Consider the following 16,514-nt stretch of genomic DNA (forward strand, 5'->3'; position numbering starts at 1 on the left):
CTCTATAATTGCAAATGTTTCTCTTATGAGAACCCGGATCCGGAAAACAAAGTCCATGGCAAAGTCGCTTGAAGCGATTATAACGGGTCAATAAAGAAAGCAATTGAGGTTGAATCTCCTACTAAGAATAAATAAATGTTCTGCTATATCTCTGGCAAATAAAATGAATAAATATGAAATATGCAGTTAGTAAAGTGGATCCTGAAAATCCATATAGTTTCTGAAGAACAGAAATCGCAACATATGGAAATTAAATCTCATACTAAGTATTAAAAAGTCTAAGGTGGAATAATATATTCCTGAATGAAGATTGAAGTCTCAAGAAGAGCATGTCCTAGAAGGAATAGTCATTGAATGACTTTGTAGTGAATAACACTATCTCATTATGTATATCACATAATAAACTCTCATGTAGTAGAGAATATTTCTCATAGAAGAGAAATATTATTCAATAGAAATGAGAACATCCTTAAAGGATTTAATCCATGAAGGATTTTCCAGTTGATTCTTGAAAAACACCATTAGTCCCTGAAGTGAATGTAGACCCGAGAAAAAATAAATTGAGGAATTCTAAATACCATGAAGGTATCATCGAAACACTCAGAAAGTGTATATTGTGATTTTCGTACCATAGAAGGTATAAAAATAATGGTGATTTTGGTAATTGAATTATCCCCTAAATACCAAATGCAAGACTGGATTTATTGTTTAGTGGTATAATCAAAATCTCAAAGATTTGTAGAATATATAATTTATAATCTACTAAACAAGAAATATAAGTTTGATGCACTATCTAGAAGATATTGAATATTGTAAGTTATTTACCCCATAATCCTCTGAAAGGATTTATTATCTTGAAGATAATTTTTATTTGTTTTGCACAACTAATCAGTGGTCATTTATACATAAAGCATATTGCTCTTATTTATACCCATATAATTCATAGAAGAATTATGAGCCAACTTTTTGAAAGATATAGTATTGTGGTACTGCATACCATTGATTAAGCACACATTTGTGAACGGTGTGATTTGAACAATAAAGTTCAAAATTTGGCATTATGAGGGGGAGCATATTTTTCATAAATCTACCTTGAAGGTAAACCACTAGAATTACAAAGATCAAGTAGTTCATATTTGCTAAAACATTGAAGTTTATGCATAAATCATGAAGATAAATATCTATTCATGAAGAATAGAATATCCTGAATAATACATGACCACGAAGGTTAAATGTTGTACTCTTTTTTCCTATGTGAGTTTTTACTTGAAGGTTTCTCACACAAGGTTTTTAATGAGACAACATGTGCAACACAATTAACGAATGGAATGTACTCTTTTCTCCAAGAACCGTTTTTCCCATTGGGTTTTCGGATGGAGTTTTTAATGAGGCATGTGCATATCGTGGTAATCGCCCAAGGGGGAGTGTTGTAAAACATACGGACTTGATCCTAGAAGGAAAAGAGAAGGAGGAATCATAATCCTAGTCCGTTTGTATGTGGTCTCTTACCAAAACTCTTAGACCTTGGCAGGACTATATATACGTGGGAGATCTATGTTGTAATCATCAATATTCAGAGGAATAAAGAATAGTCTCCCTATCTTGTGTCTATTTGTTCATCTACTTTCATCTACTATGTTGATCATGAGAGACGGAGAGGGAAAGGTCCCAACCGCTGGCAACATGTTTTATAACAATTCTGAACAGTTGAAGCCTGCTCTTGACAAAATATAGTGGCTTTTCATCAAAAACAAAATATAGTGGCTTCTATTTATTTTATTTTTGTTACTGCTTTGTAGTGTATGTGAATTAGATCACTACTGATTTACAATAAACAAGTTACTCCTCCAAAAGAGGCGGATCATTGCCGTTGATGGGCCGGCCTGATCAACAATAGCTGGCGGGGGTCCTCTGTGTTTGTTGGCCGTTGTGACATGGAGCGTAAACGACCCTTGCTGAGTAAAACGGTCTTGCAAATAGGAGGCATGTGACGTACGGTCCATGGACCAATTCCATTTTAGATAGATACATACTCCCTCCATTCTAAAATAATTATCGTTCTCGTTTTCCGAGAAATAACTTTGATTAATTATATATTAAAAAATATTAATATTTATGTTACATAATTAATATCAATGGAAAGATTTTTGAATCTAGTTTTTAATAAATTTATTTAGAAATACAAATATTACACGTATTTTTTACAAATTAAATCAAACTTATGACACGAAAATAAAAAACGATACTTAATTTAGGAGAGAGGGAGTATAGTGCAATCCCACTAATAAAGCACTTACTCCCTCTGTCCCAGAATTCTTGACGTTTTGGGATTGGAACCAGTAACCAAGGTAGAAGCTGGCCTTGTTTAGTTTCGATTTTTTTTTATAAAATGAGCACTGTAGCATTTTCGTTTGTATCTGATAAATATTATTTAATCATGGACTCACTAGGCTCAAAAGATTCATCTTGCAAATTATAGGTAAACTGTGCAATTAGTTATTTCTTTTATATATATTTAATGTTTCATGCACGTGCCGCAAGATTCGATGTGGCGGAGAATCTGAAAAAATTTATAAAATATTTTGGGAACTAAACAAGGCCCTTGTTTAGTTGCAAAAAATTTTGTAAAATTGACACTATAGCACTTTCGTTGGTATTTGACAAATATTATCCAATCATGAACTAACTAGGCTCAAAAGAATCATCTCGCAAATTAAAGAATCGTCTCGCAAATTACAGACGAACTGTGCAATTAGTTATTTTTTAAATCTATATTTAATGCTACATGCATGTGCCGCAAAATTCGATGAGGAATTTGAAAAAAAAAATTGTAAATTTTTTTGGAAACTAAACAAGGCCATTTGTGTATCTAAATCTCGGAAATGACTAACTGAGATAATTGAGCATCAGTAGTACTGCTTCTTGTGACCTGTAATTTCTGGATTTGTATCTTCCATCAAATTGTAAATTTTGATTTGATGTTAGCATATTTATGGCATCGTATTCATAATTTATTTTTGTACTTCTTTAATCTCATTATGCTGCATATCTATACGTTAGACAACTACAGATTTAGTTTATGCAACTTATGATGCCGATGTCAACTTTGTTACATCATTGTTCTAAGTCATTTGAATGTTATTTTTTAATGACAATTGTAAACCCAAAATCACTATTCTCGATAATCAAACTAGGATGATATATATATCTGCTAACTAACATTCTTACAATGTACTAAAACACAGACGAAAACAATTCATGTTGAGTTGCTAATAGTTCTCTATTTTTAACTTACCAAAAAAAGCCCCACCACAAGGTTGTTGACCGGTATGTACGGGCTTGTTCCCCTCGTGCAGTGGTGTTCCTCGCGCGACGTGAAGCTGAACACATGTCTACGATGTTTATTTTTAGAAATCTGAAATTTTTGGTGCCATTCAGGCTTTGTTTACTTTCTGAAAATTTTTGCAAAATACTACTGTAGTATTTTCGTTTGTATTTGATAATTATTATCCAATTATAGACAAACTAGACTCAATAGATTCGTCTCGTAAATTACATGCAATTAATTATTTCTTTCATTTATATTTAATGCTTTATGTATGTGCTATAAAATTTAATGTGATGAGAAATCTAAAAAAAATTATAAAATTCTTTGGTAACTACAGGAAATATGCAGATGGCTGCAGTGGAGATGACGGTGAGTGTTGTGCAGGTGACAGTGAATGTGCAGATCGACTGTCTTGTTTAGTTTCAAAAAAATTTATAAAAATTTTCAGATTCCTCGTCACGTCAAATTTGTAGACGTATAAATAAAATATTAAATATAGACAAAAATAAAAACTAATTAAACAGTTTGGTCGAAATTGACGAGACGAATCTTTTAAGCCTAGTTTATGATTGGACAATATTTGTCAAATACAAACGAAATTAATACTATTCGATTCACCGTCACATCGAATTTTTAGACGTATACATAAAGTATTAAATATAGATAAAAATAAAAACTAATTACACAGTTTGATCAGAATTGACGAGACGAATCTTTTGAGTCTAGTTAGTTCATGATTGGATAATATTTATTAAATACAAACGAAATTGATACTATTCATATTTTACAAAATATTGTGCAAGGCCTAGAGAATGGCAACTTTTGCGCGCCTGGGATGAGACGGCTACAGAAACCGCACGCGCAGGTTGCCAACCACGATACGCGCGCGCATTTATTGGGTGAGGAAAAATGACAAGTTAAGAAAAATGCCAAGTTAATGCCAATAATTTTTTTTATTTTGCCAAAAAAATGTGAATGCCAAGTTGATTTGACAAACTCATGGAGATGCTAATCTGGTCCTTTAACTAGCTCATCAGCGGCTCTCTACAGCAGTGCTACCAGCTAATGCAAGTGTGGACACCAGTGAGCTGCTCAGTGCAGGAGAACGATGGGGATGAACTGAACTGAGCTGGATCTACTGTCCTGACTTTCAGGTCCATAACGTCTGTGATCAAGCCAGGCCTCATGATCTTGTCACTTACAGCACACTCACCCTTCAGCATCTTGGCGACCATTTACATGGAGGGCCTGATCTTGGGGCTATCCTGGGTGCACAGAAGACCTATTTTCAGCAACCGATGTGCTAACTCGGTGTCAAAATCATGCTTCAGGGTCCTGTCAATGATGCTCTCAAGATCATCAGACTCATAGTGTCCAGGCCTGACAGTAGCAGAAATGTCAGATGATTTAAATCAAAGTCTAAGATCTGATACCACTAGCACTTCAGGTATTTTGAAGCTAGCAAGTTTGTAAAAATCTGGTCGTTTGCTCTACTTTTACAAATCATCTCTCAGAACTCATCAGATTTTTTAATGAATCAACTGTATTCGTAAAAACTGGATCAATACCTCAAACACACAACGACCAATCAATGGCTCTTACTCTGCATAAATATAAGCAACATGAAAAAATTACCTTCATTGAACTTTCCTTTAGAATTCTACCAACTCTAGCAAGTAGACTGTGGCTGTCCTTGTCTAATATGTTATTATATAAATTGATCAATCATGCAAACAGCACCTCATGCGACCTGATTCCTTATGGTCTAAATTAGGTAATCGGAATATATAATGCCATGTGTTATGTACTATAGCGCTTTTCTTCTGTGACAAAAAAGAATGGTCCTTTCTGTAGTTTGCTGTCTAAACTTTCTATTCATAACCATATTCAAATAACTTACAATACTGTATCAAGCCTAAACTAATACTGGGATTGTTCTTCACTTCCAGGAGTAACTGCTCGTCAAAAGGTAATCTAGGATCAGTGTGCCATCTGCCACCGACAACCTCCAGCAGCAGTACACCAAAGTAAACATCGGCCTTTTTGGTCAGCTGTCCTCGGATGGTGTACTCTGGCGCGAGATATCCTCTGAAAGAAGAATACATGTCAACTCTATTCTCCTAATCATATGATATATCTGCAAGATCAAAGGAGGACAAGAACATCAGGCGGAAGTGTGCCACTACTAACAGCGTCCCTGCAACCCAGGTTCTGATATGTGTCATGTTGACTGGGAAAGAAACTTTGCCAGCCCAAAGTCTGCTATCTTGGGTCCCAGGTTTCTGTCAAGGAGAATGTTGCTTGCTTCGATGTTGCGGTGGACAATCAGTGGATGGACTTCTTCATGAAAGAAGGTGAGCCCATCAGCAACACCAATGCAGATCTTCACCGCCGTTCTCCAGTCTAATCTGATGCCACTGTGGGAAATACCTGAAGAACACCATGATGCATCAGAGATCCAGATTCTGGCCGACCACATGCAACACATCACAACTGGAAATCTAGGTTCAGGAATTACCAGCAACACCAATGCGATCTTCACCGCCGTTCTCCAGTCTAATCTGATGCCACTGTGGGAAATACCTGAAGAACACCATAATGCATCAGAGATCCAGATTCTGGCTGACCACATGCATCACATCAACACTGGAAATCTAGGTTCAGGCATTACCGAAAAGGGTCTGTTCAAGGCAGTTCTCCACGTAGCTGTAGACCAGCATCTTTTGGCCTCCATCGACGCAGCAGCCATGCAGTTTGGCTAGGTTGTGATAAGTTATCTGGATATGACATTCAGCTCATTCAAGAACTCCTTTGTCCCCTACCTCGACTCTGAGGAGAGCACCTTGATGGCAACCTTCTCGCCGTTGTTCAGCTTTCCCTGCACAGTTCAGATCAGAACATGAGCTCATAAAAAGGGAGCATGTTCTATCAATTCAGTGTTCCTAAAATTGCAGCAAATTCCTCTCAGGAACATAACTGGGCAAATATCTCTACATCAGAGATATTGGAGCAACCTACCAGGTAGACACGGCCGACATAACCCTGTCCGAGCTTGTTTACCGGGCTGAAATTTCTTGTGGCTTTTCTCAGCTCCTTGGACGAGTAGATTTTCACATTGCCTGTGATTGCGATGTCTGCAAACAGAACCGGATGAACTACAGTAAGGTTCTGAGATGCTTCAGAAGAATAGCTATTGATCGATTGGAAGGAAAAGTTTACCTTGGTCATGTTGCACAATCTGCCTTCTGGAATTCTTCTTCCTCCAGAACACAGGGAAGCAACCCATTACTATTGTTTCAAGCTCTCTTCTTTGGAATTTAGTTCTTCAGATATGCAAAAGAGATGCTGGTAGATACCTGAGCAAGAAAATAGTTAGTGGGTTTGAAGAGACCAATGAGGAACTGCATGGTGACACTCAGAAGTCAAACCTGTTAGTTTTAGAAACTTCACTCTTTCTGTGAAAGCTATAAAAATAAAGAGTGGTAAATCACTTCCAAGCTTGCAGATTCATACAAAGCTCACACCTCGGAATGAGCTAAAAGTGTAAGGTAAAAAGAAAACCGATTCAAGGAGGGCCTGATCTTGGGGCTATCCTGGGTGCACAGAAGACCTATTTTCAGCAACCGATGTGCTTCCTCGGTGACAAAATCGTGCTTAAGGGTCCTGTCAATGATGCTCTTGACCTGACAGAATAGCAGAAACTTCAGAAGCTTTAAAACAAAATTTGAGGTCTGATAGCACAAGAACTCGATGTATTTCGAAGCTAGCAAGTTTCTAAAAAGAATTGGATCGTACCTAAAACTAGGAACACAACAGACCAAACAACACAAGTACCTATAACTGCATCGAATATAATCAACATGAAAAGGGTATCTTCCTTGAGCTTCCCTTTTGGAATTCTACCAACTGTAACAAGTAGATTGTGCTTGTTCTTTGTCTAATATGTGATTATATAAATTAATCAATCATGCAAACAGAACCTCATATTGACCTGATTCCTTATGGTCTAAATTAGGTAATGTGAATAGTGGCATGTATTATGTACTATAGTGCTTTACTGCTTTGACAAAGAAAAATGGTTTTCCTGTAGCTTGCTGTCTAAACCTGCTATTCATACCATATCCAAATAACTTACAATACTGTATCAAGCCTAAACTAATACTGGGATTGTTCTTCACCTTTTCTAGGAGGAACTACTCGTCAAAAGGTAATCTGGGATCAGTGTGACATCTGCCACTAACAATCTCCAGCAGTACAACAAAGCTGTAGACATCGGCATTTTTGGACAGCTGCCCTCGGATGGCGTACTCTGGCGCAAGATATCCTCTGAAAGAAGAATACATGTCAACTCTGTTTTCCTAATCATATGATGTATCTGCAAGATCAAAGGAGGACATGAACATCAACAGGTAGTGTGCCACTACTTACAGCATCCCTGCAACCCTGGTGCTGATGTGTCATAATGCCTGGGAACAACTTTGCCAGCCCAAAGTCTGCTATCTTGGGTCTCAGGTTTCTGTCAAGGAGAATGTTGCTCGCTTTTATGTCACGGTAGACGATAAGTGGACGGACTTCTTCGTGAAGGTAGGTGAGCCCATCAGCAACACCAATGCAGATCTTCACCCTCATTCTCCAATCTAATCTGATGCCACTGCAGGATTACCTGAAGAACACCATGATGCATCAGAGATCCAGATTCTGGTCAACCACATGCATCACATCACCACTGGAAATCTAGGTTCAGGCATTACCGAAAAGGGACTGTACAAGGCTGTTGTTCTCCACGTAGTTCTAGACCAGCATCTTTTGGCCTCCATCGACGCAACAGCCATGCAGTTTGACTAGGTTGTGAGAGTTACGCTGGATATGACACTCAGCTCATTCAAGAACTCATTTGTCCCCTACCTCGACTCTAAGGAGAACACCTTGATGGCAACCTTCTCGCCGTTGTTCAGCTTTCCCTGCACAGTTCAGATCAGAACATGAGCTCATAAAAAGGGCGCGTGTTCTGACAATTCAGTGTTCCTAAAATTGCAGCAAATTCCTCTGAGATTCCTGTGTTCCAGTCAGGAACGTAATTGGGCTGATATCTGAACTAGGCTACATCAGAGATATTGGAGCAACCTACCAGGTAGACATGGCCGAAATAACCCTGTCCAAGCTTGTTTCCCGGGCAGAAGTTTCTTGTGGCTTTTCTCAGCTCCTTGGACGAGTAGATTTTCACATTGCCTGCGATTGGGATGTCTGCGAACAGAATCGAATGAACTACAGTAAGGTTCTGAGATAATTCAGAAGAACGGGTGTCGATTGAAAGGAAAAGGTTACCTTGGTCATGTTGCACAATCTGGCTTCTAGAATTCTTCTTCCTCCAGAACACAGGGAACTAGGGAAGCAAACCATTACTATTGTTTCAAGCTCTCTTCTTTGGAATTCAGATCTTCAGATATGGAAAGAAGATGATGGTAGGTATCTGAGCAAGAACTTAGTCAGTGGGTTTGAAGTTGAACATTGAACAGACCAATCAGGAACCGCATGGTGACACTCAGAAGTCAAAATTGTTAGTTTTAGCAACTTTATTCCTTCTGCGAGATACGAAAAAATAGTTTGCATATTTATACAAAGCTCAAACCTCAGAATGAGCTAAAAGTGTATAGTAGAAACAAAACTGATTCAAGAATTTCATGTTTGACCAACAAAGTCGGTGGAAGAAATATGTTAATTGTCACCCTGAACACTGAAATGAAGAGTAAACAAATTTGCAGGATAACCTCTAAACTACAAGAAATCAAGAAACCAACATATCTAGTCAGAGAACTGAGCCAACTCAGAAAACTAGAGAAGGAAAAAATGGTAGGTCTAACATACATAGAGATTCTTTAGATAAGATGTAATTCGACCATTCTTGCAAATGCATGCAGCTGCCAAAATTGCACCAAGCTCAGTTATATCATGTGATTCACCTGAGGACTTAATAGAAGTACTCAAAAGATCTTTATAACACTCAATGAAGTGAGTGCCATCTAGGGCCTTTTCAAAAGCTCTTGGCTTGCTACCAAACACTGGTCGGCAAACCTACAGTCTGTAGTCTGTTTATTCATTAACCAAGGTATGACAAGGAGGTATTATCAAAATGAAAGCATTGGATTCTATTCCTACACTTCTAAATGGGATATTTATGCATAAGAAAGTACTATTTGTTTATCATCAATGGACTGTTACTCTTTTAGGACTCATGTAAAACATTTTTTTGAGGGAGACACATGTAGAACTTTAGTAAGAAACTAAGAACCACCAAAAGAACGGAGGGTAAGCTGACTTTTGTGTGGTATATGGTCATCAGCAGAAGAATAAAGATTAGTAACACTACTTGAACTAAATTAGCATAGACTAACTCTACAGACTGGAGTCTAACATCATCTGCGATATGCATTTGCCTACATTTGTTTAATTTTTAATACAACTAAAATTACATCAATGTGCGGGCACACTGGAGAGATGGACAATTAGGGAAGTGTGAAAAGCTTCAGACAGAAAATACATCAAAAGAAATGTGTCAAATCTGGTGAACTGTTTATGCCTGAAAGTTTGATAAACAGTTCTTTATCATGACTAGTGTACCAGTGACTTTCACCCAATACTACAAGTTTGGATATCACTGGATCATAATACATGCCGGCAGGATCTCATTCAACTCCAGTTTCAAATCTAACTAAGCAAGATTATGTTACCTGTTGGAGCAGAAGGAACTGGTCAGCAGTGATTCAAGGTTCATGTTGCTGACAAAAATACTCTTGGGACATTTTCAGTACATATTTGTGCTTCAAATGCATCTCCTAGATCAAGGTCAAGAAACTATATATGGCTAATACAAGTGGTGCTATATATTTAGAAGGCCCATATGCAAATTTAGATAATCCCTGCATTTGTTTCAAAGGAAAACAAAAGAATTCTAGTCTGCTTGTCATAAAAAATACCTGAAGAAACCAATATATTTTTAATAACAAGAAACCAACAGTAGTACTATACTGGCTCATTAAGTTCACAATTCAAATAAACTAGAGCATTCAGATAAAGTACGCATTGTAAGCACTGCAGATATGGTTACATGGCTAATTCAGTGAAATTGAAGTTATGGCATTTAGCAATAGATATAGTCCGTTGTTTGAGAACAGCTCATGGATAGAGCAAACACCAGTCCAACAGGCACGTCGTCTAAGTACAGAAGAAAAATTGCTAGAACATGTAAATTCTGAATCAGGTCCCAAAATAAAAACAACATTAGACCATATTGGATTAGAAAACTTCTACACATGAAGACATGAACACATAAGAAGATTACATCAATATTCTTCTGATAATTAAGCTTGCACTATGGATCCAGTGCTCACATACAGCTAGACGGCTAGTACAGGTTTGACCAAGTCACTTTAACGTCTACAGTACAGGAATTGAGTTCTCGGTAGCCAGAAATGCATCCGTGTGCTACTGCCCTGTAGGCAAACCTACAGATAGGATCTGTCCCAAAAGCTGGAACCTTGAAGAGTAGAAATAAGACAGAATTCAATCTCACAGCCACCACAAATCTCTTTACGACACATAGGTCACCAATACTGCCACGGAAGATCTTAATTTCTTCAGGTATTCGACCAACAAAACCAGTTATAAACAGGTCTAAGCCACTGACACACCTACCAAGGTTGGATACCCAAACTTCTACTGTGGCCTCCACTGAATTACGAAAGAGCGCGCGCGCTATGTCCATGCTCCCACCAGAATCACCACTGATCCGATTGGTAATTGCACCACGTATATATGTGAGCTCACTGAAGGTTGCAGCCCCATCGATGACCGGCAAATCCTCTTGCCTTGTCTGCCCTCTCTTTATCCTAATGTCATACTCGACCAGTACACGGCAATCCAAGTAGATGCCTCTCCTGGGGCCAGACAGGTACACGAAGGGATCTGAATGGAGGTCATGGATGATGAAAGGATCATCTCTGCTGTAGTTGAAGACGTAATTGCGTAGAGGGTCCAAGAGATCTCGGACAGCCATAAACCCATACAGCTGAATTGGGCCGCCGCCAGCGGCTGCTGCTGCTGCTGCTCCACTTGGTAGCTTGCTGAGCTTGAGGGAGAAGATTTGCATCATGGCGCAACCCACATGTTGTCTGCAAACGGTCCAGCAGGGATGGCATATATCGGTTGGGTCTGTCAGCCTCATAGGATCCAGGCGAGCTGGTAGATCAAGATCGAGTAGCAGTGGTTAGATTACTTGCTGAATCCATAGTCAATCAAACAAGAAAATCAATGTGCTGTCCATTGCTATTCTATATATTTTTTTTAAAAAAAAAGTAAGAAAGGATAATAAAAATGAAATTTTGATCAGCACTTACTTTCTCTAGGGTCGTGAAGGTGATAGAGACTGTGAAGGGGGTGCTCGTCGGGCCTGTAGATCGATCCATCCTCATGCTTGCTTCCCTCCACCACCTCCGCCGGGATTACAGACTTCTGCTCATCGTCGTCCTCCGCCGGGATTACAGACTTCTGCTCATCGTCGGCGTCCTCCGCCGTAGCTGCTTTCCGTTTCCTTGGATGCTCGGTGCTGCTGCCGCCGCCGATATCCATCGATCCGAACGGTAGGATCTGAATGGTATGGGTTGGTGTTTGCGCTCAGGAGGGTGACTGTGTTTTATGATCCGAAGAAGCCAGGTATGAATCCGAATAGGATCTTTTTCCACGCCGCTTCCTATACCGCCGCCTCCGCTTATCTCTGCTCGGAAGTAAACGGACTCCGGATCCGAAGAAGCCCAACTCGATTCGGATAGATTCTAATCGAATAAACTCTCCTTCCTTCTTCGATCCGAATTCAAACTCTCCTTCCTTCTTCGATCCGGAAAACTCCTGCTTTTTCGATTCTCCTGCCTTCCTGCCTTCTTCAACCCGATCTGATCCGGAGTGCTTTGTTCGATCCTCCTGCCTTCTTGCCTTTTTCATCCGATTTGATCCGGAGTACTACTGCGACCCTCCTGTCTTCTTCGGATCCGGAGCCTTCATCGATCCGAGCCAGAGTACTCCTGCCACCCAACCTTCATAGATTATCTTGTTTGGAGAAAAAGAAGAAGAACGAAGGCGGCGCCGAGTGTCCGCGCTGAAAGGGGGCTTTTAAGCCCACGCGTGCCCTAGCGATAAGTTAGGGGCAGAGAAGTCTTTTCCGCGTAGACCTGATACGCTGAAAGGGTGACACCGTCATTCCCAGCCAAAAAAAAAATCCGCATCTCCATAGCCCATAGGTGTATAATATATTAAATAATATAGATAAAAAAATGATTAAGTCGTTTTTAAAGGAGGTTTCATGACCCAGTTTTCAATACATCTATATATTTAGAAACAGTGTAGAAGAGTTTCAATCTCGTAAAACCTCTCTACGCCCATAAAACTCTTACTACCTCTCTCTTTATTAAATACGGTGCCACATTGGTATATTTAATGTCCATAAAACTCTGATAAAACACTATTGAGAGTGACCTTACACAATGTTATTGTAAATTGTAAGATAAATCTTTTAAACCTAATTAGTTCATAATTAGTCATAATTGCATTGCTACATTAAATTTTATTGTAGCATGATAGTTACTTCAGGATTTGGGTCTACAGCCAGCAGTAGCATGATAATTACTCCAGGATTTAGCTTCCATTACGAAGACAACAGCAGACCCAAATAACCATGACAATCCAGGAGGATTATAATTAGCGGCTCTGGCCATGATAGTTAGGCCTGGTTCAGTTTACAAAATTTTGAGTTTTTGGACACTGTAGCACTTTCGCTTTTATTTGACAAATATTATCTAATTATGTACTAACTAAGCTCAAAAGATTCATCTCGTGATTTACAGACAAACTGTGTAATTAGTTTTTATTTTCATCTATATTTAGTGTTTCATGCATGTGCCGCAAGATTCGATGTGACGGAGAATCTTGAATTTTTTTGCAAACTAAACAAGGCCTTACTCATCATATCCAATAGACATCGTATAGCATATATATTCACAACTGTACTTCCAGTGCCATTAGGAGATATGAAATTATGATTGCCATTGAAATGAAGTAGTTGTGTTCACATCACGGTCGAGCAACTGAGGGGGTGTTTGGGACTGCTCTGCTCCACGTTTTTCAGCTCTGCTCCACGTTTTTTAGCCAAACGGTTTCAGCTCCACGCACTGAGTTCGAGAAAAAAGGGTGGAGTTGTGAGAGCACCTAAAGAGGTACTCCGCGAACTCCAGTTTTTTGTGGAGCTGCTCCACGGCGGAGTTGATGGAGCAGAGTTCGTGGAGCAGTTCCAAACACCCCCGAATAGTTCTTAGCACTGGAGCCACCCATGAATGCTTGGAGCAGGGGCGCAAGGCTGCCGCTATTAGGGAAGAGGGGCTAGGCTGCCGCTATCAGGGAGAAGGCGCCGCCGCACTACGTCGCCGCTAGCCACTCACTGCCCTGCCGCCGGCCGATTCAACGACGAGCCGCCCAGGGATGCTCATTGCTCCATCCTCCAAGTAGCGGCATACCGGCACAGAGCTGCAGCAGCAGGGACCAGGATCTGGCACGGTCGCTACCGGCGGCCGCCAATTGCCACTCGCATCGGGCGCGCCGCCGTGCAGGTGATGTGCTGAGCGGGATAGATCATGCGTGGAGTTAAGTTGGCAGTTTTCTGGTTAGTACGTATCCAAATCAGCCCAAGCATGTCTCGTACTTGTATCCTCCATCAACGGGGGGTCCCTTTCCCTACTCCTCTGATAAATAACACAGTTTTATAGAAAAAAAGGTATTTCCATCTCGTAAACACAGTTTTACAACAAAGAAGATATTCTTATCTCGTAACTCTGTTTATGTGATGCCCGTCTCCTCACCTGCTAACAGAGAGTCCCTTCCCTTCCTCCTCTCAACTCTAGCCACAAAGATAAATAACACAGTTTCACAGCAAAGAAGATATTTCTATCTCGTAACTCCGCGTACATGAACGAGCGAGAGGGCAGGTGCCTCTGAACCCCTTGCCATTCGAGAGCTTGCATGGGAGATCGGCAATTAGATTTTTGGGGAGCGTCATCGCGACTACTTCCCAAACCGTCGCTGCTATTCGTGGTCATCTTCGAGCGCCGTCATTGTCTTCCTCACGCAGACGTGGGCAGATTTCTCCTTCCCGATAAAGAGATCATCTTCGTCGTCTACATCATGGAAGTTGGACAAGGATTAGGATCCTCGAAGCGCATGAGAGGGTATAATCTGTTAATCTTTCTGCTATGTTTCGTCTTCCAGATCATACATGTTTCAGTAGTTCATCCATGTTGTTTCGTGTTCTGTCTTGAGATGTTTCATATGTTCAATCATGTTGTTTCTGTTTATATCCTATGTCTATTTCTGCTATAAGATATATGCTCTGTCTACTTGTTTCATTGGTTCAGTTTTGTATACTGATGTTTATTGTTTTATCGTTTTACATGTTGTTTCATATTTATCACATGCCTTGTCTTGTTGTTATGTTTCATGTATTATGCTTTTATGCTTTTAATAATCACATGTTCTACATGTTAATTAATCATATGTTCCATATTACTAGAACATGTTTGATATCATGATTTATATGATTAATTCTATATGTCATCATCATAATGTTAATTTATGGAATTAAAATGATATAAAAATTACCTATTTATCTAACAATCTAAAAATCTAATTATAGATATTTTTCTATTAGAGATGTGGTGTTGAAACCTGATCCTTTTGATGGTAAAAACTTCTTGATCTGGAAAGCTAAGATGGAATTGTGGCTAACTGTTATGTCATGTTATCATGCCACTGAGGACAAGCCTGCGAACTTGTCTCCTGAGGATGAGGCTAAGTTTAAGGCTGATGACAACCTCTTTCGAGGTGCAGTGATTAGCGCACTTGACACAAAGTTCCAGAAAAGCTATATCATTCTCTCTACAGGGAAAGAGCTATGGGATGCACTTGTTGAAAAGTTTAGAGTTACTAATGCTAGTAGCAAGTTGTATCTCATAGAGCAGTTGTATGACTACAAGATGGTTGAGAACCGATCTGTAGTGGAATATGACTACAAGATGGTTGAGAACTGATATGTAGTGGAATAGGCTCATGAGTTTTAGTCACTAGCTTAGGAACTTAAACTTTTTCCTTGTCCTTTACCTGACAAGTTTGTGGCTGGCGGTATAATTGCCAAGTTACCACCTTCTTGGAAGGACCTTGCCACCTCCCTCAAACATAAGAGATAGAAGTTCAATGTAGAAGAGCTCATTGGTACTCTTGATGTTAAGGAGAGGGCCAGAACAAATGACATTGAGAAAGATGTTGAGACATCTACTGCTAATGTGGTGTAGAAAAAATTCTGCAAGTTTAATAAGAAGAAAAACCAGAACAAAGCAAAAGAATACATCTAAGCCTGTTCAAACAACATAGTTTAAAAAGAAGAGCAACAACAATAAGAAAAAGGGAGGATACTTTATTTGTGGCAGTTGAAAGGTCCTAATATGGCTAGAGGGGGGGTGAATAGCCTATTTAAGAATTCTACAAATTCACTAGAGCAAGGAGTTAGTAAATAACAAAGCGAAGCTTTTTGCTCTAACTCTAAAGGGGTGTTTGCAAGCCACCTACCCAACAATTCTAGTTGCTATGATCACTATGCACACAAGAACTAAGCTACACAAGGCAAAGTAAGCAACTAAACTAATTATACTAGTTTACGGTAAGTAAAGGATAGGATAAGATATTTATACCGCCGTGTAGGGGATGAACCAATCACCAATATAAACAATCAAGCACCGGGAGAATGCCAATCAAACACAATTGAGACACCAATTTTTCTCCCGAGGTTCACGTGCTTGCCGGCACGCTACGTTCCCGTTGTGTCGACCAACACTTGGTGGTTCGGTGGCTAAGAGGTGTAGCACGAACCTCGTCCTCACTAGGACACCACAAGAACCTACCCACAAGTGAGGTAGCTCAATGACACGAGCAATCCACTAATGTTGCCTTTGGCACTCTGCCGAGGTAGGCACAAACCTCTCACAATCACCGGGAGATGGCCACGAACAATCACCAACTCGTGCCAATCCTCCTCCGCTGCTTCAAGCCGTCTAGGTGGCGGCAACCACCAAGAGTAACAAGAAAACCGCAGCTA

General features: G+C 39.7%; 1 protein-coding gene and 1 pseudogene across 1 annotated transcript; both read right to left on the reverse strand.

Annotated features, from left to right (window-relative positions):
• LOC8070146 lies at positions 4,943–8,638 on the reverse strand (annotated as a pseudogene).
• On the reverse strand, positions 10,447–12,501 carry LOC8076686. The gene is made up of 2 exons (XM_002443490.2): positions 11,722–12,501; positions 10,447–11,563 (listed from the first exon to the last, which is right to left on the reverse strand). The coding sequence occupies exons 1-2, from the start codon at positions 11,951–11,953 to the stop codon at positions 10,731–10,733; spliced, it is 1,065 nt and encodes a 354-aa protein (XP_002443535.1). The 5' UTR covers positions 11,954–12,501; the 3' UTR covers positions 10,447–10,730.

This window comes from Sorghum bicolor, chromosome 8, assembly GCF_000003195.3.
Source record: "Sorghum bicolor cultivar BTx623 chromosome 8, Sorghum_bicolor_NCBIv3, whole genome shotgun sequence".
Taxonomy (NCBI): Eukaryota; Viridiplantae; Streptophyta; class Magnoliopsida; order Poales; family Poaceae; genus Sorghum; species Sorghum bicolor.